At 33.0% G+C, this 25,724-nt stretch overlaps 2 protein-coding genes across 5 annotated transcripts in view; both read right to left on the bottom strand.

Moving 5' to 3' along the window:
- Nucleotides 1-17,228, bottom strand: part of LOC127953045 (transmembrane protein 131-like) — a 38,371-nt gene extending 21,143 nt beyond the window's left edge. For 3 of the 4 annotated variants that reach the window (XM_052552049.1, XM_052552136.1, XM_052551970.1), the window contains exons 1-4: nt 17,048-17,227; nt 16,324-16,394; nt 12,320-12,360; nt 3,019-3,090 (exon numbers count right to left, since the gene is read on the bottom strand). In XM_052552049.1, coding sequence (XP_052408009.1) covers nt 3,019-3,090; nt 12,320-12,360; nt 16,324-16,394; nt 17,048-17,156 — 293 coding nt within the window. In that variant the 5' untranslated portion in view covers nt 17,157-17,227. Of the gene's footprint in view, nt 1-3,018; nt 3,091-12,319; nt 12,361-16,323; nt 16,395-17,047 lie in introns of all 4 variants that reach the window. The other variant, XM_052552201.1, reaches the window with a different exon arrangement.
- Nucleotides 17,229-18,221: 993 nt separating this feature from the next.
- On the bottom strand, nt 18,222-25,632 carry LOC127953267 (meiotic nuclear division protein 1 homolog). The gene is made up of 8 exons (XM_052552327.1): nt 25,546-25,632; nt 24,193-24,258; nt 24,034-24,091; nt 22,846-22,994; nt 22,009-22,083; nt 21,817-21,931; nt 19,731-19,775; nt 18,222-18,879 (listed from the first exon to the last, which is right to left on the bottom strand). Exons 1-8 carry the CDS (start codon nt 25,546-25,548, stop codon nt 18,773-18,775), a joined length of 618 nt encoding a protein of 205 aa, XP_052408287.1. The 5' UTR covers nt 25,549-25,632; the 3' UTR covers nt 18,222-18,772.
- Between the last annotated feature and the right edge of the window lie 92 nt (nt 25,633-25,724).

A 25,724-nucleotide genomic window follows, 5' to 3' on the forward strand; every position in this document is an offset into this window, starting at 1 on the left:
AACCCCAGGTCTAAATGATGCTAATATGAAGTTTGGTGCCTTAAAACATAACCGTGCTCAAAAGGCGATCATTCGTCGATGTCTCCAGACTCTCACAGAGCTCACACTTCCCCAAACGAGAGCAGTGTTACAACACTTCAGCAGAGACGAAAGTAAATGTCACTCGTAGCCACATACGTCTATTAAAAGACTCGGGCTGGCCTTTCAAAGCTGAATCTGACCACAAGCTTAGCAGCTCGGCTCTTTATCTTGCAATGTTCCTGTGGTCAAAGGTTTCACTTCAAAAGAGGTGAGGAAACATCAGCACGTAAAACACGGCAGCCAATAAAACACCTAAATCTTAAGTTTTCATGTGTGTCCGACCAGACATGCTACAGCTTATTAAAACTCAACACTGCTAAACAACAGACTACATTTAACAACTTGCCAGCTATTGGTTCTTTACGGAAAGAATAGCACCCAAAAGCTTTATGGACAATTACTCAACTTTTAAAACATTGAAACTAGATATTAAAAAGGTAGTAATAAAATGCATAAATAAAGAAAACAAGTGGACTGTTTAAATCACATTTAATTTACAATAGTGATGCATTGAACTTTCAGCCGAAATTGCAACTTGTGTTTAATTACCGCTTCTCCAATTAAGAGTTTTGCATGTTTTTACACAATGCATATCAGCAAAAAATGATGCTAGTGAAGCAATATGTAAAATCGGAAATATCAAGAGTTAACTCGCAGCGAGAACTTTACCACGACCTGAGGACATTATAATCTGAACAGCATTGCAAGTTTGATGACCCAGTTCTCCAAATTTAATAACTGAAATGTTATTTTAGTCTTTTGGCTAAAAGAAAAAAACTTATATTTCATTTCTGGCATTTCTGTAAACAAAACATATTAATGCATCACAGAAAAATTCATTTCAGTTTAATTTATAATATAACTGGCATTACTAAGAAATATTATGGCAGAAATAATTATAATAATAGTAGATATAATAACTATTATTAATTAGGACATAATATTGATGAACATATATAACATGCATACAAATAAATAAATAAAATTATATTGTTATTTGCTCATTTAGTCCTTATTGGATCAAAAATACCAAATTAAACTTCAACAATGGATGTGTGCATTGGATTTTAGTCATAAAAACACAGAGATAGTGTGTGTATGTATGTGTGTGTGTGTGTGTGTGTCATGATATATTATATTACATCATAAATATTATATGACATGTAACCATTTCAACAATTTGTGCTACACATAGGATTTCATGATAAATTTGGCATCACATGCATGACCGTAAAAAGCTACAAGGTCACCGAGGTCAAGACCTTGGTAAATGTTTAATGTTAAAAAATAAAATTTGTTCTCTGAATAACTTATTTGCCTCAACTGTGTTGCCAGATCCAGCTGTTATACGTGTCTTTGGACATTTCTTTTCTACTTAATTTGACATTTTAGAAAGTTGAAGTTAATTTTAGGGTAAGCGATATCTTTATCATATTAGCAAATAATTTCATAATTATTATTTTCCTTTTTTTATAGAAATATCATGCAGTGCATCTGACAGTAATCAAAGGTTATTGGTTATTTGACAGTTTACTGCAGACATGATACAATATTCAGTAAGGCTAACACTACAAAAATAATAATAATATTATCTATCAGAAACATTATCAACACTATCAAAAACAGCAGCATTTAACACTAATACACAGATCTGAAGGACAAGCAGGTTACAGAGTAAAATAAAAAAAATGCAAAGACTATCCATGAAGATTTATATGCTATTTATTATTGCATAAATAATAAACAACTGATAAAATTATCCACCCCTAACCTATAGTAAAGCATTTTGATTAAGTGTTCATCCCTCCATAAACAGAGACATATATTTCACACACATCTACACGTCTGTGTATTTTAAAGTGTTTGGCGTATATAATGAGTTGTTTTTGTAGGGGTTATTATAGCACATCTTAACCCCAGCGAAGAGCTATTTTTCAAACCCTAGCTCTGGCCGTGATCACATGTTAAAATGATTGCACACCTTTTTCTCTTACACTACTTATAATCGACCTGTGTGCACACGCTCTTACTTCGTATTTCAAGTTTGACAAGTGTTTAAATACACACTTCATGTTAAGACGAGCCTTCTGCACAACTGAAATCTTCAGATTATAACTGTTAAATGTAAATTTTGTTCTGGTGAAAAATGTTGGGGATTCAAACTCTTTTCATATGAAATTTCTCTTATTCAGCGTGACCTGAATCTTTAGATTTAATTACATGGTCACTACATTCAAGTGATGAAAAGCCTCTCAAGAGCATTCATGAAATGAGTGAAATAGATTTAAAGAGACCTTTTAAAACTTTTTTTATTTATATAGAAATAACAATTTATATTATTAAGTTCTGAAAATAAGTAATACTTTATAAGCTCACACTGTAAAAATTACCGTGATTTTAACGGTAAAAAACTGTGAAAATGCTACAGTAAAAAACGTTTAAATGGTTAACGGTAAGTTCCCCTAATATATACGGTAAAAAACTGTAATAGACATTTCAGACAATTTTACGGTAAAATAATGTTTTTGGAAGTGAAAAAAAAAACTGTAAATTGACGTTCCCAGAATTCCCTGCATTGCATTTTAGATTTTATGTTTTTCCTTTGAAATAACTAATGTTTCTTCTTAACCACCCGACTGTGATGGTTATCGGTGTCGATACAAAACAGATTTCAGAACTTCAATAGGTTGGTATATCAACATTACATCAGTTAAAGAAATACATTTTTTAATCATAAATAGGGCTGTGCCAAAAAAACGAAATAGGACTGTGCAAACAAAATCGGTCAGGATCACCGGGTTTTCAAAACAAAACCTGCCCAATTGCTTCTCAAAACTAGTCCAATCTAAATCATTTTTGTAACAAACAAACTAAAAACATGCCGGTTATTGCATTTGCTGATATTGATTGTAAGATTTATAAAATATAATCACTTACTGTTGTCCGAAGTCCAGCGTGGCCGGCTGAAACTGGAGCGGTCTCCGAATCTCCTGCATATAAAACGAGGTGCTGAGGAGAGAAGAGAGAAATACATTTGCATGTCAAGCACATTGATGCTTTTTACATAAAAAATACTGAGAATCAAAACCACCAGGAAGGTTTAAGCGCTGCTCTCTGGGAGGCAGGGAATGAACAGAGCATACTTACTGAATGAGCAAAACATATGTGACCCTGGAGCACAAAAGCAGTCTTAAGTCTGTGGGGTATATTTGTAGCAATAGCCAAAAAAAACATTGTATGGGTCAAAATTATCGATTTTTCTTTAATGCCAAAAATCATTAGGATATTAAGTAAAGATCATGTTCCATGAAGATATTTTGTAAATTTCCTACCGTAAATATATAAAAACTGATTTTTTTGATTAGTAATATGCATTGCTAAGAACTTCATCTGGACAATTTTAAAGATGATTTTCTCAATATTTAGATTTTTTTCCGCACCCTCAGATTCCAGATTTTCTAATAGTTGTATCTCGACCAAATAATGTCTGATCCTAACAAACCAAACATCAATAGAGAGATGATTTATTCATTTTTTTAGATGATGTATAAGTCTCGATTTCAAAAGACTAGTTTTGTGGTCCAGGGTCACAAATAACAATATGTCGCCCATGTAATAATACATACTGTTCAGCAGAGATAGGATTTAAAAAAAATATTGCATTTGAGTATTTGGGCTCGTAAATAAAAACAAACTAATATTTTAATATAACATCACCATTTCTGAACAATTAGACATGATTAAACATTAAACAACAATATTCAACAATGTTACATTATATCTAGGTTTTCTATTTTTTAAGGTTTTCTTTTGGTTGAAAATGTGTGTAAACAAAAAATATAATATCATTTACAAACAGAAACTTAAAGGTAGTCACGGCAACCCGTCAAAATAAAAGTTCGGTTTAACTTGAATAAACTTAATCATGAAATTTATCACGGATTGTCTGTATTTACGGCCCGCAATGCAATTGCAGTAAAATGTGCATATTGTTTAGATTTTTTTTTAATAATAAATTGAATATTCGACAATTTGTGCACAGCCTTAGGGAGAAATACTATGCAACCTAGCACTTTAAACCCTATTTGTGTTAAATCAAGATCTCATTATGCAATATCCTGGTTTAAATCAGTGTTAAGAACTAATTCTGGTGTTCTGTGTCCAGACTTTGCCCTGAGACAACATTTTACTGGTTCGAAAAGGCAAAAAAGGGAACCGACTTCATCACACAATGTCATCGCTTCACATGCATGAATGTTAATAAGCCACACACAGTTTGTTGGCAGTCCCAGCGAATGACTTCATTCCTCCTGAGAGACGCATGCCTGCATACTACACTTATTATGCTACAAGAGAATATCATGTGATTCAGTGTGAACATTCGAGAACGACTGAGAAAAGCTACATGAGCTTTCATGAAAAGAAAAAATTAGCAACGTGTAAGGTTGCACAATTTAGACATCAAAACCATGTAGCAAACACCAGAGAATCATAATCTAGGCTGCAACACAACAAGTGTGCAAAAGAGTGACAGGAAACTAAAAACAACAGGAAGTTAAAGTGGGCAGCAGGGCAAAGCAGAGCAAATTATTAACACCTCTCTATACTAAGAAGCAGGTGAACAGTGTGAATAAAGAGGTCTATGAAGTTATTCTGAGAAGTTTTGGGACTTTTGGTGATTGAAAATCATGACCTTGTGTTCAGTGAAATGAAAAGGTTAACTGTGATGCACACTGCTGCTAAAAGGTCTGGGATCAGTTAATGTTTTTAAAAATGTCTCTTCTGCTAATCTATGCTGCATTTATCTGATCTAAAAATACATTAAAAACAGTAAAAATTGTGAAATATTATTTAAATTTCAACTAGCAGTTTTCTATGTGAATATCTGTTTTAACAATTTATTTCAGTTATCAAAGCGTACTTATTTAGCATCATTACTCCAGTCATCAGGGTCACATAATCATCAGAAATCATTTTAATATGATGATTTGCCGCTCTAAAAATATTTATTATTATTATTATTATTTTTGAGGAAACCGTGATACATTTATTTAAACTACAAATATTTTGTTACATTATTTTACTTGATCCAATCTTTTAACAGTTGTGCATGTCAGAACTATTTCAAACTGTATAGAAATGTACTTTAAATGTATGAAATGTTACAAAAAAAATTGTAATGTTAATTTACAGTAAAAAAAAAAAAAAAAAAAACAGCTTTTCTTTACAGCTAATAATAGACATTTCTCACACTTTGTTGCCAGTAGCATCACTTCCCATCACAAAAGAAAAAAAATTTGACGCTTGAAATGTAGTGCTCATTTCCTGTGTGTGGTGAAACAGGAAGTTGTAAGTAATTTGAATAATGCAGGGGTTAGGAGTGTAGAAATGACACTAATGTAGCTGATCTGAGTTCAGCTTTGCGTTTCAATGTTTCAAAGCCATTTGTGCTGTAACTTAGTGTAGGGATGTTCAATTCAACCGGTTAATCGTTAAGAATTTTGACCGATTAATACAATCATTTAAACGGTTTAAAAAGCTATTTATTTATTTTCAGTAATTTATTGCTGCATGGTTAAAATACGCCATACATAAAAACCAATTGTGTGGTTTTTAGAGAGAGAAAAAAAAAATTCGCAAAAGTAAAATTGTATTACTTAATTCAGAAATAGGCCTAATGCTGACTCTAAATGTTTACAAACATTATAAACACTGTAAACATAGCTCTCTCCACAACAAATCCATTCAATCAACAGTATTAAGAAAATAACAAGAATTAAAAATATCAGCAGCTATAGCAATATAAACGAAAAAATGAAAACGAATTAATTTAGGCTAAAAACCAAACTGAAACTAACGTTGGGTCTCTCATTCGACACAAAATAAAATGTTTCCATATTCCTATATATGAATGCCAAATTATTATTTATTATGTAAGCTGCTTCAGTCACATTCCAATAACTACGTAATACAACAAAATCACCGGAATTTTTCCTACTAACATTCACAATAAAAAAATTGTGCTTTTGTAAAATAAACCTAAAGGAAAATGGGATACCGCTTTCTGCTGTCTGTTTCCTTTCGCGCATATTCGTTATATATATGTATATATATAGGCCTAGGCTATATATAGCCTAGCTTTATATTTTTCTCCGCTTGCTGAAGCGCGAGGTGATACGAAGTCCATGTGAATCCTCATGTTCTGTTGTTTGCTGCTTTTAGCGCATGTAAAATGAATTCCCAGGAAATAAATGTTAGTGTTTTTAATGGGTCACAGACACTTAGCTATCCATTCTATTTAATTAAATAACTAATCTTGTCGGTTAACGGTTAGTAACCGGTTAACGAGCACCGGTTGTCAGTTTGGAAAAAATAACTGAAATGAACATCCCTAGATCAGTGTGAATATTATGGTCTGTTTGAGAGTCTTGTGATGAGCAGGGGGAGGAGCCAACACCCCCCCCCCCAAAAAAGTCTTAATTAATTATCCATCTTAATGAAAATCACATTTGAAAAACTTTCTATGATCTTTTTAAAAGATGAAATCACACCACATACCCTCCCAGAACATTGGAAAAATGTGTTGTTTATATTTTGAACCAAATGCAGTGAATGTATGGAATATTTTTTACCATTTAAAGGGACAGTTCACTCAAAAATGAAAATTCTGTTGTCAATTATTCACCTTCAAGTCGTTCCAAACATGTATCAGTTTCTTCTGTGGAGTACAAAAGAAGATATTTTGAAGAATGTTTGTTGCTGGTCCCCATTGCCTTTGTTCATGTTCAAAATATCTTCTTCTGTGTTCAGCTGAAGAAAGTAAGTCATACAGGTTTGGATCAACATGAGGGTGAATAAAGGATGACAGAATTCATTTTTGGGTAAACTATCTCTTTACACTGTTCTGTCAGCACAGCAGTGTGTTTTCTAGTCATCCTTCTCGTTTTGGATGTTCTGCAAGTCAAATGTTTGTTCAAATGGATTGAACAAACATTCAATCAATTTCCAAAAAATAAAAGACGAAGAAAAAAAGAGAAAGTAATCTGCTGCTTTATATAATAATCAGATATTAGTCATTAAGACATAGGAAAAATGTATTAAAAATACATCCAGAAGTTATGTCGAGATTAAGATCCAAGGCAAAAAGTTTTTAATTAAAATATCTGTTTATATATGCATTCTTATGTTTGTCAGTTGAGCTTTTGAAGACAAAAGCAAAACCATTCATCATTACATTTAGATTATATTCAACGTTAAACTTAAATTTTGTTGTCAGTTTTGATGGACTCCAATTTTATTGGTTGTCAGATTCAACGCTTTCGAATGAATACATTTGAACCAAAACTCAGCAAAACTATGCAAAACCTGTTTCCAGCACTGAATAAAAAATAAATCCAATCTAGACTTTTTATCCTCAAAATTGTGTGATACAAACTCGCAACTAAGGAGGTTCAGATGAGAGCTAAAATGATAATTTAAAAAGAACATGTGTAGGAATTAACATTTTTCACTCTAATTCCTAGTAATGTTAACTAATAAATTCAAAGAAATGGTAAGTAATGCATTGAATCAGTGTTGCGAAGTCCACAGTTTTCCTGGATAATTGGGCTACTTTTAATATATTAGTCTGTGAGTTGAAGTGAACCACATTTGATAGCCAAATTCAACTAGAACGCGACTGAGATAGTTTTGCATAGCAGTTGGGTTGGTTTTGTACTGACCTGGCAACCCTATCACTGGCCCCAACCATGAAACTTGTATGCAAAAAAATTAATAAAAACAAAGCATTATCACATGAGCTGGACTTTACTTGTGTGATAAACACGGTGAAACATCCTGAAAGCACTGCAGAAAGTGCCCAAATGTTCTAAGATTTAAAACAGTGGACAAACAGCATAAAAGCAATCAAGAAGGATCTACAATTAGGCAACTTCATTAGAGTACTTCATTAGAGTGTCTTTACTTCACTGTACTATTAATCTTGATGTGGATCTATTCACCAAAAACAATGTTCTGATCACTTGTAAATAAAAACCCAGACTAAATGTTAAGATGACTTCCTGAAATTAATTCTGACAAAACTTCCTACATTTTTGTATTAATCTGTAAATCTGTAATGCACTCCATTACTGGTAGCGTGAGATTTCCACATTTCACAAATCATTTGACTGTTGTTTGAATCATTTTTGTATATATATAGTCATATAGTATATAGTATTGCTTAATGCATTACACACACTTACAATAGTTGACCACAAACATGCATAAATATGATTCATTGCAGGAGTTTATTACAATGCAAGCAATCCATGTCCTGCTACTGATGCAGTGCGTGTGTAATAGCATGCATCTTGGATCATGCACCCTAGTCTTCTGTCCCATCTATGCACATTCTGTTGCTTAACACTGCATTAATGCTATCATAACGCCTCAATGCCTGCTGACGTTAAAACACCAGTAGAGTTATGCATTACAAGATAGCCTCCGCACAACCTATGCATTTACAGTGCACATATTTTATTTTTTAAAGATCAGTGTAAAAGATTTAGAAACTGAGTTTTAAAGCCTATAGTATAGCATGTTTTTGGCTTTCATTTCTCTATTCTTGAGCCCGAAACAACCCACAATGGCGCTGTTCTGCTCTTCCGCAAAAGACTGCTACACTGCTTCCATGAATTCACCCAAAGCGTGATGCATGCATGTGTAGAAAGAGCATTCTGTTGCTCTCCAGGAACTGTACATAACAAGAAATATACAAAAAAAGTTTGACACATCCACTATTCAGCATGTTTATTAAGTATCTTGGCAAATGCTGATGAAGCTTAGAAAATGTGTCACTGTTTAACAAATTTACAAACTTTTAACTATATTTCAATCCTCGTTATTTCCTTACATTTTCCCCAAGCCTGAAAATAGTGTTTAAAAGGGCGATCCAAGCCCACGTAAATATACTATATAAACAAATATACAAAAAATAAAATGTTTAGAATGTGCTCTCATACATTAGTTATTAGCCATAACAAAATATTATATTATATAGCTACATGAGTAGTACGACTGTGTCTATTGTATGACGGGTTGCTGGAGAGATTTATTCCAAATTTGTCACTTCTGCTCATTCAAAAACTCACTTTGGACCAATCAGAGTGAAGTGGTCACCCACAGCTTTATTTAAAAGTGCAATGCTTTTATATAAAATGTATTCAAATAAAATAACATATATAATGCACAACTGAGTCTGACCCAAAATAAAAAAACAGCATTCATATCCTGCATTGAATGTTTTTTTAATAGACATTCAACATCCATGTAACTGCACTTTGCAATTGATACAGGAAGTGATTCTTGTTGATGCTGCGGTGTTCAAAGCAGTCATTGTGCTTGGTGATAGTCTCTGATTAGGACTTAACCACAGAGCATGCTGTTACCCCGGGTCATGTCAAACCAATGAAGCGACAATCTAAACTATGAAACATCTGCTACGGGCCGACAGCAGAATGAGATTTACAGAGTTGGTGACGGGTAGCATGAGAGGAAGTGGCAAAGAGACATTGAAGAGGGGAAAACATAGAAAAAGTTCCAATGTGAGCAAAATTTGCATGCACTGCCACAAGATGCTATTTTGAATATGATTAAATACACAAATATTCCACAGTTTATAGTGGCAATAACCATCTCAAAACTGGCTTGGCTCAAGAGACCGCATATTTTTCATGCATTCACCAATTAATGAAGTCAACACATTCTTCACCTGCTATTTAAGTGAAAAAATGTAACTCAAATCTCAACATTCACTGTATTAGCTTCCATTTTTATGCAAATGGTATACTGCATAAAAAAAGGTTGCAAGGAAACATCAAGGTGTAAATGCAATTTCTAAAACGCATACTGAGAAATTAAAAAATACTATACACTTGTTCATGCACTACAATGTACACATTTTCCAAGTAAATTCCAAGATAAACTGTCTGACATGCTTTTGCTTATTATGAACCATAGAATTGTACTTAGTATGAATTATTTTTAAGGGTGGTGGATCAAATTACTTGTATATCCTGAAAAGGACTTGGTATTTTAACATTCAATAAAAGTCCCAAATGCTGCTGCTCCCAGACATAAGGTGCAAGTCTTTAAAATAACCAGCAGCTACTTAAAAAATGCTGATCAATAAAGAATTAAATATAGAGCTAATCAGCATATTGGTTAAAGAAAATCATGTTTTTTGATGTGTGTAGTGTCTCCTAGAGGAGGCATATAAAAAAAAAAAAAAAAAAAAAAAGAGGACCTATTACAAAGCCCTGTGGCACTCCATACATCAATTGTGTTATATTTGATAGTTCCTTGCTTACACATTGGTGGCAGTCAGATAAATAACTTTCAGATTTTTAGCATATGTTTTGCCAATCGCTACTACATAGTCAGGTCTTTAGAGACCTAAAGAATCTAACATGGTTAGATCTCAACTTTTTTCCCAGTCACTAAGACTTTCCGCATCGACATCTGTAAAATTCACAATGTAGTAGACACATGGGATAAAAAATATTTTTCAGTTTGTATAATTGCATACAAAAATGTACCTTTGTGTTTACACCAAGCCAAAGCAATAATAGACAAGACGAAACATGTATAAAACTTGCAATTTAAATCCTTTGTACGTCGGTAATGTGTGCCAACTTTTTTTCTCATCTCCACTTACTCTCATATCTCATGTTACATGCTGCTCTTTTTCTTCTGGAATACACGTGTGTTGCCTTGAAGCCTTTTGCTAAAATTTATATTTCTCCATAGAATTCACTGGAATTTTGTTTATAAGCTGCTGTTATTGATATCTTGCCACTGAAATGAAACTAATAAAACAATGTGTGTTGATCTTAGCTTATCTCAGGCACATGAATACAAATGTAGAGTAAACAGAAAGCTTATGTCCTCAGGGGGCTTAGTTTTCCATGCACTGTTGATATAAACCAGTCTTCCCTTCAGATAAATGTTTAGGAGATGTACACAATAGACCACCAGAAACCTATATGACAGTGGTTCCCAACCTTTTTCAACTCGCGGCCCACACAACCAAACACATATGTTTGCGCGGCCCACTTCAAAAAATTAACTGACCCTGCTATTGTTGGGTTAATAACTTAGTACTCAGAAGCTAGATTTTAAACTATATTTATTGATTAAACTAGGGCTATGCGATATGGACAAAAAAAAAAAAAAAAAAAACTATCGCGATTTTTTTGATCAATTTTGCAATTGTTCTTTTACAGTCATAAATGCATTCAGGATTAATTTGAAACATATTTCCAAAAGAAAACCAATCAGAGCTTTATCAAAAAGTTGTAACATCTCTAGAACAGACATAAGTCAAAATTATCACTATAGTGAAGATGTAAAAAAATGTATAGACTTGTGGCAAAATAAATAAATAAATAAAAATCCTGTATACAGGGACTTTTTTTTCTTTTTTGCCATGCATTGTTCATAGAGCTCATTAATTGTAGCGGTGCCTCAGGTGTTTGCAGTGTGTATACAGTATGCGTATGCGGTCAGCAGTGAGAGCGCATAAATATAACGCGAAAGCACATTAAAATAATGCACGAGTGTGAATCTATCTGTTCGCAGCAGATTTCCTTTGCTCTGTCACAAAACCGGTCGTGCTTGCTCAGATACACGCTGCTTTGCGAGGAGAGAGTGTGCACACTTAAAACGTGTCTCCTCTCACTTAAACTGCATCCTGTTCACTAACAAATTCACTCTATGCTCATGTGTTAGACATGAATTATTTTCGCACGTTTTTATTTCTAGCCTTTTACCGCAGTGAGAACGCTCTGATCCGTCAACATTGGCTCAGAAAAAAGGCGCATCACAGACAGTGTGTGAACCTGGAGTTAGGCATATGTGCACGCTCAAATCGTGATTTTAGGACGTTTTCTTTTAATCGCACAGCCCTAGAATGGACTGGAAATGAACAGAAAATAATTGGCGGCCCACCTGCAATACCACCGCGGCCCACTAGGGGGCCGCGGACCACAGGTTGAAAACCACTGCTATATGAGATACTAAACAGGTAAAACTTTTGTGTTTTGAACATGATCTTTTAGCAAACTATGTTACATACAACAAATTGAGGGTTTACAACAACATATTTTCACCAACCACACCTGAACAATGGTTATAAAGAAAAATGTCAAATATTCCAGGGAAGTCTAAAAGGGATTTTGGTTTAAAGATAAACTCTCACCTCTCCTCTCGAGGAACATTCTCACTGTGCTGCTCCTCTGCCTGGAAGAAAAAATAAAAAATTGGTTTAGTTGGTAACAGCACTATTACGTTAAGTACAGTTATGGAGTAGAATCACATACACTACTGTTCAAAAGATTTTAAATATAATTTTATCTAGCAAAGACACATCACACTTCTCAAATGTAACAATAAAAACAATTTATAATTTACAAAAGCTTTTCATTTCAAATAAATGATGTTCTTTTGAACTTGCCAGTTATAAAAAAAATAATAATAATAATAAAAAAATGTAAAAAACAAAAACAAAACACAGATTCATGGTTTTTCAAAATAAATAAATAAACATATTATGCTATGCATTGTTTCAACATTGATAATAATCAGAAATGTTTCATGAGCAGTAAATCATCATATTATTCTGATTTCTGAAGATCATGTGACACTGAAGACTGGAGGAATGATGCTGAAAATACAGCGGAGCATCACAGAAATACATTACACTTTAACACAGATTCACACAGAAAACAGATGTTTTAAATAGTAAAAATATTTCAGATTTTTACTTTATTTACTGTATTTTTGATCAAATAAATGCTGCCTTGGTGGGCAGAAGAGACTTCTTAAAAAAAAAAAAAACATTAATGCATAACATTCCTTCATTTAGCACTGAACTGCAAGCATCACATAAAAAAGCAAAGTGTAAACAGAAACATGTAAGTTCAGAGTCTAAATAGATCTGACCTGACCTTGTTTTTAATGGAACAGTAGTGAAAGGAAACACTGTGCCGTTATGACACATAACCATGCTGTTCCACAAACCGCCTGCAGCACAATATAGGAAATCTATCAAAATAACATCTTACTGAGAGCCTTGAAAGCTTGATTACCTAACAAGTGTCTCTGCACTGTTAAAACAGGTTTTCCTTACGAATTGCATTTCATTAGCACTCTGCATAATGACAATAAAGTTGAATCTAATCTAATCTAAATCCAACTACAGCCTTCTAGGCATGCAATGGATGTAAAATAGAGGCCACTTGGTTGCATAGAGTCAAAATGACTGTTAAGAACACATTTTACCCAATGGTTGATTGAATGAATATGCAGACCTATTGAAAACAAGTTTCAATGAGTCTTCATCAATCTAAAAAACACACCTGACATCTTTATTAACTACAAATGAATCCAAGTATATTTATGGGGCTGGGTGATTTTTAATAGAAAGCTGTTTGTGCATTTGACCTCAACTTTTTTTTAAAGTTTATTCATGAATGAGCAAACCATATCCTTCTCATTTAAAAGGACAGTTCACCTAAAAATAAAAACATGCTTGTCATTTTCTATCCTTCAGTCCATCCAAGATGTATGTGAATGTTTTCTTCAGATGAACAGTAAAGATGCTCTTTAGCTGAAACCGTAAGTCTTGGCCTCAGGCAAATGTGCAAATCTGATCCTTTTCTGTGAACTGGTTCTTTTGGACGGTTCATTTCAATAAACCGGTTCAATTCAATAGTTTGTTTACATAATCGCAACTTGATTAAGTAACACTGATTGAGTAGATCTGTGAAACCAATTCAGTCACTTCAGTCTGATGTGATGAACAGGTTGAACCAGTTCACTAAAAAGAACCAGTTCAAAAGAATGATTCATTCACAAAGTGAACCGTTTGCCTGAAGCTTTGGATCACAGGTAATAATTATGTAATTAATGGTCAGTTTCTTGCACAGACTGATTGTTTCGCTTCATAAGACCTCAATATATCATCATGAGGCACGGCTATTAATTTTGTGCTCCCTGATATGCTTTTACATACATTACAGACATACATTCCAACGAATCGCCAAAAACCACGGTTTCAGCTAAGGATCTTCTTTACTGTTCTACTGAAGAAAGCAGAACTAGGGTAATCAAAAATAAAATTAATCTGTGCTCTTGTGTTTATTTAATTTAATTTTTAGTTCAGTGAACTGAACTTATGCTTAAAAAGCACAATTTTTGTTTTCTAATTTTATTGTTACAATGTTAGACTGTAACGTGAGACCCTTTTTGCATAATGGACAGAAACAGGTTACTTCTACTATATAAGTTTTTATTACCTTTAATATAAACACTGTTTCAGTGGAGAACAGGTGGCAGGGCGATAAAAAAAATAGAATTATTCCTTTTCTATTTTTTTGTTTTATATATATATATATATATATTTTTTTTTTTTACTAGAAAAGAACCTACTCAGATCTGGCGGTGTGTTTTTAAAAGAGTAAGTCAATCCCCATGATTTTTTTTTTTTTTATGTGTCAGCAATGGTTCGGTTTCAGTCTGACGTTTCCATGTGGCATGAATCAAGCTGACTACATATGAATACTAGTACAGATTGATGTAATGACATTTGAACACCTCCACTAGCCTCAACCAAACAAACAAAGCCCCTTTAAACAAAAGCAGAAGTGTAAATGGAATTTCCATCCCCTTTGATTTGATTGTGGCCGTTCTAAAGCCTTAAGACAAGTTTGCTTACGTAAAACTGTTAACCACTAAAGCTGAAAACTGTCTGTTAACCTGTGAAGACGTGCATTAGCTTCCTGCCCCAAAGGAAACATGAAAAAACTCTTTATCAATCTTGAATTAGTCTCGTGAACCTGATCGTAATCAGCAAACACATCCACTGCCACAATAAAAGCACACCTTTCTAAATGTGCCAGGTGTTGGGTTCAACAGACAATATCTCATTCAATTAATGTTTAATCATATTAACCTTCACATCACTGTGTCTGGATAGCAACACTCGTGTGAATGTTACGATGTCAAGTGAACGGGCCTCAAAACAGTCTTATTTTAGTGCCATTTATATACAATTCATTTTTATATTTTCATTTTTCATATAAATCATTGGAGCTTTTTTATGTTATTTCAGCTTTACTTTTAGTTATTTTAGTAAGTCAAGATAAACAAAATAAAATAAGTTAAAATATTAATAATAATAAATAATTGTTTTTGTTACTATTATTTTTTAAAGGAGTAAACGAGTCAGCCATAATTCAATTTTGGTATGATATTTTTTAGTGTGGCTTTAAACATGCTTACTATTTTTATTTATTGTTATTATTACCATTCCTATCAGTTAGCTTTTATTTCAAGTAAAAAAAAAAAGTTTATAGTTATAGCTTTTATTAAGTATAATAAACCTGTCTCACATATGGCTTATAATTAGACTAATTAACACAAAACTTTAAATATAACATTCCATGAGGTCAAACAGAGGTCATGACAATGACACGGACATCAACTTAAAGTGACAGTTCACCCCAAAAAAAGACAACGTTATCAAAAATGTTGTAAGTTTTTGCTTAAAACATGAAATCTATATATATATATATATATATATATATATATATATATATATATATATATACATATATATATATATATATATATATTAGCCACTGGTGCAAGAAACATGCCTTTGCTTTTTAATTATTATTATTATTCTCAGCCAACTGACAGATATTTTTTCTGTGTTAAGCAAAAACGAACAACATTTTGACAAGACTTGACATCTCAATCTTTTTGCTTCACGTAAATGTATCTTGATTTAATAATGTTTATTTTTTTTAATTATTTTGTATTTTTTTGCAGTGTGAGTGAACTGTGCCTTTAAGGATTCCAGTTAAACCTTTTCCAAAACGACTTCTTAAAGATGCTAGTCTATCAAAAGGCATTTTAAAGAGAAATCGCACTTCAAAACATAAAAGGAGGTAAAGACTAAAAAAGTGTGAAGAGCCCATATCCTAAATAAACAATCGTCCTGCACATGTAAGAAGTGCATAAATCAATGCATGCTAAATAATACTCAGAAAAGCCTTGTCTTGATTTTCGCACCCTATGCTAATGCAACAGCAGCGCACCGCGTCGCGCGCGTAAACACAAGCGTGCTCACTCAAAGTGAAGTTTCGCTGCAATAAAAACGTCCAGTGCATGACGTCTTTGTGCTCGAGCATCACGTACCTGCGATGGCATGAAGAAATCTGCGTCCTCAGCCTGCCAAACCTCAACCACGCCGGACATCTGAGTCAGAGCTTGAAGAGGAAAGAATGGCATGAGCGTGTAGAAAAATAAATAATCATGCGACAATAACAACAACAACAACATGCGTCAGACATCAATCCTGTCTCTTGACAGAAAACACGGGGAATCCGAAAATGACACTAGTGCATGGCTCATCTCGGCATACATGCATGAACTGATCAAACTGATGTGTTTGCAGCAGCGGATGACAAAGGCGTGAAATTGAACGGACGGGTTATTTTAGTCGCGAGCTCACACCGTGTCAACAACCCAAATGCACGCATCTGGAAAGACATTTAAATGTGCATTAACCCTGTTCTCTCATCTAGACGCTTAGTTCCCACAGAATGCATCTGAATACCATCTGTATGAAGCTTTATGAGCAATGTAGCATATTGCATAGACACAGGAAATCGAATATCTGGCCAAAAAGAGCGTAAACGTCTTCTTTCGGATTCGAATCAAAACATAAATCCGTATGCATGCAAACAGAGGGATGAAACCCCGCATGAAACAGATAATGTTTAGGGTAGATACAGTGTTTACTGTGCCCTTTTAGCACAACGAGTGCACTTGAGTACTTGTCAAATCAGCCCTCGACAGTTCCTCCGACATGTTCGCACTCGCTCGCGGACTGAAGAATCGAGACGGAGCGGTCGCGCACCTTCAAACTGAGCTCCTCCGTGTTGAATGTACGGCAGGAAGAGCTGTAGGAGTCGCAGGAGGACGTTAATCCGTGTTTTAGTGTGTGTGGAGTCCCTTTGGCTCGCCATGCTGGCTGTGATGAGCTCCCTGCCTGGCTTCACTTCTTTCTCTTGCTCTCTCAGTAGCAGCGCCTCCTCCTGAAAGTGCGCGCTCTAGTGGCCGACGAGCGCACTGCAGCGCGACAATTACTTGAGTTCGGTCGCGTCGCGTCGCGTGGATCCTCCTCGGACCCCGACACTTTTCTGTAGAGGACTTTATATTTTAGTGAGTTCTCTGAGACCACAGTTTTTTTTTTCATACGTTGTTATTTCATACATGTTATACATTAATCAAAAACACAAGAAACTATAGATCAACATACATTACTATAAAATATACAGTATGAGATATTCTTATATAAATGTTCCATTATTACACTATTTTTTCATTATGGTTTGCCCCAATAAAACACGTCATATGCAAATTAGATGCAATTTATAGATGCATTATAGAAATGGAATTACAATTTATTTTATGCAAATAATGCATAAAAGTAGAATAGTATATCAGATCATTGTTAGTTGAATCATCTTCGTAAAAGTTTAGTCGAAAGCATGAGCGGAGATGTTTTATATACTTTTTAGGTCAGAAAAGAATGTCATATTTCTGTAATATACACAAATAATTCCATAAAGATATCCCGTATTTTTGTAATTGTAAAAAAAATAAATTATTATATAATGAACTACAATAAAAAAATTAAAGTACGCCTTTTTAAGCATGCAGCATTAAAGCATTAAGTATATTTATTTTTGTATTTAAATGCACTCAAATATTGATTAGTAACTTATTTGAAATAATGAACTTTTAAATATTAAATTAAGAAATAAAATATATATTAAAAAATCACTTAAAAAATGCAATAGATGGATTTAGTCAATTCTCACAAGAAATAGAAATGCATATGCCAAAATATATATAGGCTATATTAATAAGAAAAAATACACTTATTTAGGAACTGTACTTCAACATTAATGGGTTGCAGTGAACAAGCATTATTTATTTTCAACAAGCTATTGCCAAAAATTAATTAAAGGTATGTTTTACTGTTTAAGTGCATTATTTGGCATGACAAAATGCTTAATCACAAACAATTTGCTTGATAACTACATTTATTAAATCGTTTTACACAAAACAAATGACCGTTTTTCATATTTACAAGATACACAGAAATACGTGCACGGTGAAAAATGATCAATAACGAAAAATGCAAACCAAAGATTAAAGCATCTGAAGTGACCTGAACATCTGAATTAACTTCAAACTCATAACACATTCCTACATTATACAGAAACAAATGCATGCTTTGTTTTTCCACAAGTGAATAATTTCACGCGTCTCTACCCTGTGATTCATTTCCTTGGATTGAGAGACACAGAGTGCATCTCTGAGCAGCAAAGGGTTAACACAACTGTTCTCCGCTTACACACCAGGAGCGTTTTCACCACTGTTTACCCTTCTGTGCTGACAAATCAGTCTCCAAGTGCTCCTTGGACTAGACAAGGCTAAAATTTCAAGGGTGTGGCAGATGTAAAGAAGTCTCAGCTTTGTCTCGAACGTGCAGAACTGATAACCAAACATAAAACAAACTGAATCACAGAAACACAGATCTAACAATCTCAAGATCCTGCGAGTTTCTGATCAGTCAGTTAATGTAATCGAAGTCCTCAGGGATCCCGAAGGCTTTGTCCAAGTTGCTGTTCTCAAAGCCGAACTTCTTTTTTGCCCAGGATTTGATTGCAAAAACATTATCTGGAAAAGAATTGAACGTAAAAAAAAAATTATGAATACTATTCAACTTTGAAGTGTGCAACTATCTCAGAAATGCCATTTCTAATTGTGCAGATTGAAACAGTTGTGCAATTATAAATATGAATAAAAGAGGCATTGCTTTTGCTTTTAAATACACAGATTCACCAATTCAACAAAACTGATTGATGATCTTATTTTATAAAAAAAAAATTAAGTACAGTTGCATTTTTCTGCATTAAAAATACACACACAATTTTTTTTTTTAATAAATCAAGTCACATATGAAATCAGTGCCATTTATGAAACAATAAAAGGCTAAATTAAATACAGCAGACTTGGATTAAAATACTCGATTTGGTGGTAAATTATGGTCTGGTTTTATGAAGGTAAATTTAAGACTTTAAGCGAAGAAAACTGAATCGAACCAAATATATCAATATAAACGTGTTGTATTATCAACTCTTCAAATTCTCAAATTTCTGCATAATTTACATAAAACGAAGTGAGTTTATGATTAAAACAAGAATATCTGCTCAGAAAAATCTACATAATTCAAAGAGAAAACAAGTTCTGGCAGATATTTACTCCTGTTTTAACTTCATTTTGTTCAATTTCTCAGAAAAGAAGACTTCATATCTATATTTCACTGGACAGCTATAACTATATGTTCAAGAATATTAAAGTAGAGCAGATTTAGATTGATATTAGACGGATCTGACACAACTGGACTGTCGGGATTATCTGTGGAAGACATTTCTGAATCTTTTATGGATGCATTACATGACAAGATCGGAGAAAATCATTGGTTTTGGGATTTATTTGTTGAGGTGTGAGGCACACAAAACACTTACCCGTCCATCTAGACACGGCTTCTTTCGCTGTAATGTTTGCTTTGCCTAGAAATAAATGAATATATCAGCAGTGCCATTCCAGTTTAATCTGTTTTTTTCTATTGATTAAAATATCCTTTAAATCTAGTCAATATTTCATCATTCAAATCTCATTTTAGTTGATTAAAATAACATTAGTTAAGTGAAACCGAATGATAAAACAAATGACTTTCCAGGAAATCCTGTATTACGGTCAATTGAATCCAGCTATCGCTGTAGCAGAATAAAATAAAGAAGAAATGTTTGATGAAATGTGAAGAGAATTAACACACCACTGTAACAGTTTTTGGTTTATCTGTGTCATTCAAGCAATCTCTGGTATTTTTAATTAGGAATATGTAAATTTATAATGAAATGCTAACTGACTTAATATCATTTCTACATCATTCTGTGATACGAAGCCACATCAGTTAAAAGAAAGAAGTTTAAAAAAGACTAAATAAAGATGAATTTGACTGATAGCATTATTATTATTATTATTTCAAGATTTCTATAAATATTGTATTTTGATTTCTATAAATAATTTCTCAAATATTGTTCACAAATCTGTCTAAATCTGTGTTCGTGAGCACTTCTATTTAGCCGAGATGCTAAGCTAAAAACGCACAATATTTTACACGATATATCAAGACGATATCGAGATTATATTGCAAAATTTATATTTAAAAAAATATAATAATCACAGGCAAACATTTTTAACCTTATATAACTAGAAAAAGAGAGAGATTGGATGTAGAACTGAAAAGTTTTTTTTTTTTTTTAAGTGCAAACGTGCAACATGAGGTAGGCCTGTATCAATTAAATTAAATATTGTACGTCTGATTTGGCCAGTGGTTCCAAAACTTTTTCTGCCGGATTCACCCTTTTGTTGTGAAAAATATTTTCAAGAACCCCCCCCCCCCCCCCCCTCTTTTTTGGAAATGATCTCTCTTATGCTCGCCAAGGCTACATTTATTTATTAAAAACACAGTAAACACTTTAATATTGTGAATTTTTGTCAGTTAAAATGATCTGTTTGAATGTTAATGTATTTCTGTGATGTGCAGCTGTATTACTCCAGTCTTCGGTGTCACATGATCTTTAGAAATCATAATAATATACCGATTTACTGCTTGAGAAACATTTCTGATTATTATCAGTGTTGAAAACAGTTGTGCTGCACGATTTACACGATTCTCTTATAAATATTTGAAATTGCCCTTTGTGTCAAGAGTTATTTAACCCTATAGGACTCTGATTCCTCAATCACGCCATCTAGTGGTCTTTTTGATACAGCCACAACAGCTGCAACAGATAACAGAGCGCTTTATGTGTTTGCCCACTGTTATATTCATGTCATTTTCACTGTGTGCTGTGTGTGAAATGAGTGTTACCCTGCTTTACTTGAAAAATATGATTCCCAAAGCACACAAACTTCACAGAATACTGAGTGCCCTGTTGTTTACATTATATCTTTATTAAATATTTAACTATTTAAGAAAAATACTTTTGTCATCTAAAGTATGTTTATTTTACACACAAATATTTATTTATAATTAAAAAAATGAATCCATAGTCAAACAATTTCAAATTTCTTAAATATTAATAATACGTTTTTTTATTATATAATTCATATAATTTTTTTTATTATTAGGTAAAGGACGAGACTTAAAGGACGAGACTCTTAGTCCCGAGTTAAAAAGTCCTTGTTAGTTTTTATCATATTTAGTCAATTTTACGTTTTAGTCAAGTTTTAGTCCAAGAAAACAAAGTGTTTTTGTCTAGTCTTGGTTCATGAAAACTAGACATTTTAGCAATAAGATTATTATTGATTAACCGTACAGTTTTTATTTTGAATTTAGTCTTACTCAAATGTACAAGGACTTTTAGGAGAACTAACCATTTTTAACCAGAAATTCTGAGTGTCATGGGAATGTAATTGTGAAATCGATTTAAGATTGATAATATTGAGAAATATCAGAACTTCCTTCTTTGAGACAAAGCGGAGTGAGCAGTGAGCCTGTGATTCATCATCAGGCAGAAGTGTGAGGATCTGTGGTTTACTCACGGATCTCCTCGACCACCTGAGGATCACACTCTCTGTACTTCTCCAGTTCGGCCTTCAGCTGATCTCTCTGAGGCTTCAGCGCTGCCAGCTCCTTCAGCAGATCCTGTCTCTCCTCCTAAACGCACACAGAAGCAGCGTTCACACACAGAGCCCACAGACATTAAGATCTGTACGGTAATCTAGAGCACGCACGTTAACTTCACGTCCCACTTTGGCTTTGTCCACTGCTTGCTGAAGGGTTTTTTTACGCTGATTCCCATCTTCAAGCTACACACACAGAAGAAAAAGAAATTAAAACTCTTATCTAAAACAAGTCAGAACAGAAAGCTTCAACCAAGATCTACACCAATGGAAAAATTCATTTTATAAAAATAGTTTATAAAAACGTTCAGTTTAACTGGAATGAATTATGTCAGAAATATATCACTGTGCGGTAGTGTGTATTTAATACTACTACTACTATAATAATAATAATAATAAATTATTAAAATGTATTTTTTGCACACAATATTTGTCCAATATTTTAAACCATCTTTCTTTGCCAAAAAAATAAATAAATAAAATCTTTCCTTTTGATTAAAATATAAAATTAAGTACTTTATGTCTTCATTTGATAACCAGTAAAATTAAAATACATAAAAAATAAAAATACATTAAAAATACTATAATGGACTGCTGCGAATTATTGTGATGTTTTTATCAGCTGTTTGGACTCTCATTCTGACGGCACCCATTCACTTACAGTGAGCAAGTAATCACAATGCAACAGTTCTACAATTCTGACGAAGAAACAAACTCATCTCTGGATGCAATTTAAAATTTTGGCCCCAACAATTCCTTCAAAAGAAATACAGCTATATGTAGACATCAAAAAGCCACCCCTTAAAACCTGAAACACTGTTGCAGTATTATTACGGTTAATATCTGGCAACCACAGCTGCCTTTTTTGACCTGAAATCTAACAGTTTGTTTTCTTTTACATCAACTACTAGAAAGGCAGTGTCAGATATCAGAAAGCGATTGCCTCACTTGTGTCTCCAGCTCCTCTAATCTGCGTTTACGGGCGTGCAGGGCTTTACTGGGGAACGCCCAGAAATAGTTGGAGGTGCCCACCCTCTCGGTGTCCACCATGTTATCATCCACCAGACTCTGCAACACCTCTTTCACCGACATGGGAGCTGAAGAAAAAGATGATTCAACCCATTCTCTAGTAAGAATTCTGTCAGTAAACATATCTTCACTTCACTAAAAACCTGAGAAACAGTGATCTTGCACATGCATTTTTATTTTATTCCCTTGCAAACACAAGCATTGGGATTTCTGGTGTTTTCTACATCGTTATTGCAAAATATGATGATTTGTTACAAGTAGAGATCAACCGATATATATCGATTTACCGATATTTAAGCGTTTAATCGAATATCGGTTTTGTAATATCGGATTTACCGATAAATGCTGAATATAATTCTCTCTCTGTTGTAAATTTGCTCCATTATTAGTCTCGTGAAGCCGCTTTCATATCGCTGTTCACAATATATTGAATATTATTAAGTGAATTAACATTATCCAGTGAATTATTCTCGACTCTGTAACTATTAAACGGTGTAAAAACCTACAAAAACGGGAGTTTAAAATGAAGTTGATATGACTCATGTCCTTTATCAAATGTTCTCCATTTGAAAACATTACATTCTACATTTATTTTGCTTATTGTTAATATTAGTGTTGTTGCTGTTGATGCTTTTTATAAATAAAATGTTTTTATTGTTCTAATATATAGAGTTAACATTAAAAACTAATTTTTTAACACTAAAAAAAAGAAAGAAAAGATGACTGAAAAGAGGAAAAACCAAAGTATGTTCTTTCTTCACTAAGTCATTTATTTCCTTTACAACTAAGAATAAATATCGGTTCTGCATATCGGTTATCGGGCACATAAACATGCAAATAATTGGTATCGGTAATATTAAAATCAATAAGATAAGAAGAACAAAGGGGAAAAGTGTGTAACTAACATTCAATGCAAGGTTAAAATATTATTTTTTAGCAAAAGTGTTGGTGTGGGTTTGTCAAAGCATAAAAATGTGTCTATAATGCCTTGTCGTCACTAAATTACTTTGAAACTGTTAATTGATTTATATATATAGATTTTCTGATGATTACCATTACATTTGTTCAATAAAACACATGCATCATTACAAGGTGGATCAAACTTACTGATTCCTTTGGACTTAGGGGCGATTTTTTCCATGTCTTTCAGCTGAAACACATCTTTCTGGAAGATTTGTCAAGAGTTTGAGAATATACTGAACTACTAGAGAACTGTGTCACACATGAACACAAAGAAAGAAAGAATATGAAATCAAGAATACTTACAGTTTCAAAAAATATCTCCATCATACGACTCCTTTTCTCCTCCAGGCTGAGTCCTTTCTTTTTAGACTGTGGGATATAAAAGATTAACATATTGTATTAATAAGGTGAACACAGGTTTGCATTTTTGGTGTTAAATATATCAATTATTGAACCGTTGTGCAGTTTTATTATTTGAGAAAACAATTATTTATATACAGTCTTATTTCTGTAAACTAATACTTTCAGATGGTTTATTTTAATGGATCGGTTGAAAAATGATTTATCTAAAAGATATGGAGGATCAAAACTACAATAAATAAAAAAACGTGATAAGAAATAGATGAAAGAATATAAATGGCTTGGTAAAATAAATACAATTAATTATTAATTAAATGTAGCCCTGAATTTATGTATGCATTCCTTCCATCCCTCAACTTATTATTTGTTTTTATAATAATTGTACTTATTTTTATTTAACTGTATTTATTTTATTTTATTTTTTCATTTATTTATTTTTATGTGTGTACATTTATTTTTATAATGGTATTTTTTTATTTAACTGTATTTATCTTATTTTTTCATTTATTTTACGTGTACATTTATTTTTAATATGTATTTATTTCCAGATTTAAGAACTAGATAAAGGAATAAATTACTTACAAAAACAAATACAATTAAATTATTATTTAAATCTAGCCCTCAATTTATTTTTACATTCCTTTCATCCCTCAATTTATTATTTTTTCATAATGATTGTATTTTTTATTTAATTGTATTTATTTTATTTGTGTTCATTTATTTTTTATGTATTTATTTCAATATCACCACATAAAAGTCATCATTCTTATTATTTTATAAAAATATATTTTTGTATTTATTCTAACATTTCACTTTATTTTATGATAATTAGACTGCTTGAAGCATATTTTAAGAATGACTTTGATTTTATCAGTTGTCATAAACATGACAAAAAGTCGTTAAACCTCATTTCAGTCGTAATTAACCCCTTCCTGATGTCAGAACATAGAAGTAATGTTTATTTTCAAGAAACATGTTGATAGTTCAATATATATTTTAATTATTGAATTATGAGAGCACTTATCACTTGATCAAATTAAATGTAAAACATCCAAGCGTTCCGAATGCTTAATTACCATCATATTTGTTTTAGAAGCTACATGTTAAGAGAAAATAATGATATATAACGTAGTAAAATAATGTGGTAAAGACGTCACTCTGAGCTCTCACCACAGACAAGAATTATTCAGCCTGTTTAATACATTCCTTCAAACCTTAGTGTAGTTTATTCATACAAACGATTCTAAACAGTGACAGAAGTTATAGAATTATTAAAAACAAGAATCACGCTCTCACCATGTTTCCAGTCGAGCAGCTTGAGTTTGGCGCCAGATGCGAAGGAAATCTTACTGCGCATGCGTGGTGACAGAAAGGGTTGCCAGGTATCAATCAATAAAACCCTTTCAATCGCTACTCAAAACTGGTCCAATTGCGTTTCCAGGGGGTCCCCCGGTAAAATAAAAATCCTAATTTGG

The sequence above is a fragment of the Carassius gibelio genome, chromosome A1 (assembly GCF_023724105.1).
Source record: "Carassius gibelio isolate Cgi1373 ecotype wild population from Czech Republic chromosome A1, carGib1.2-hapl.c, whole genome shotgun sequence".
In the NCBI taxonomy this organism is placed as follows: domain Eukaryota; kingdom Metazoa; phylum Chordata; class Actinopteri; order Cypriniformes; family Cyprinidae; genus Carassius; species Carassius gibelio.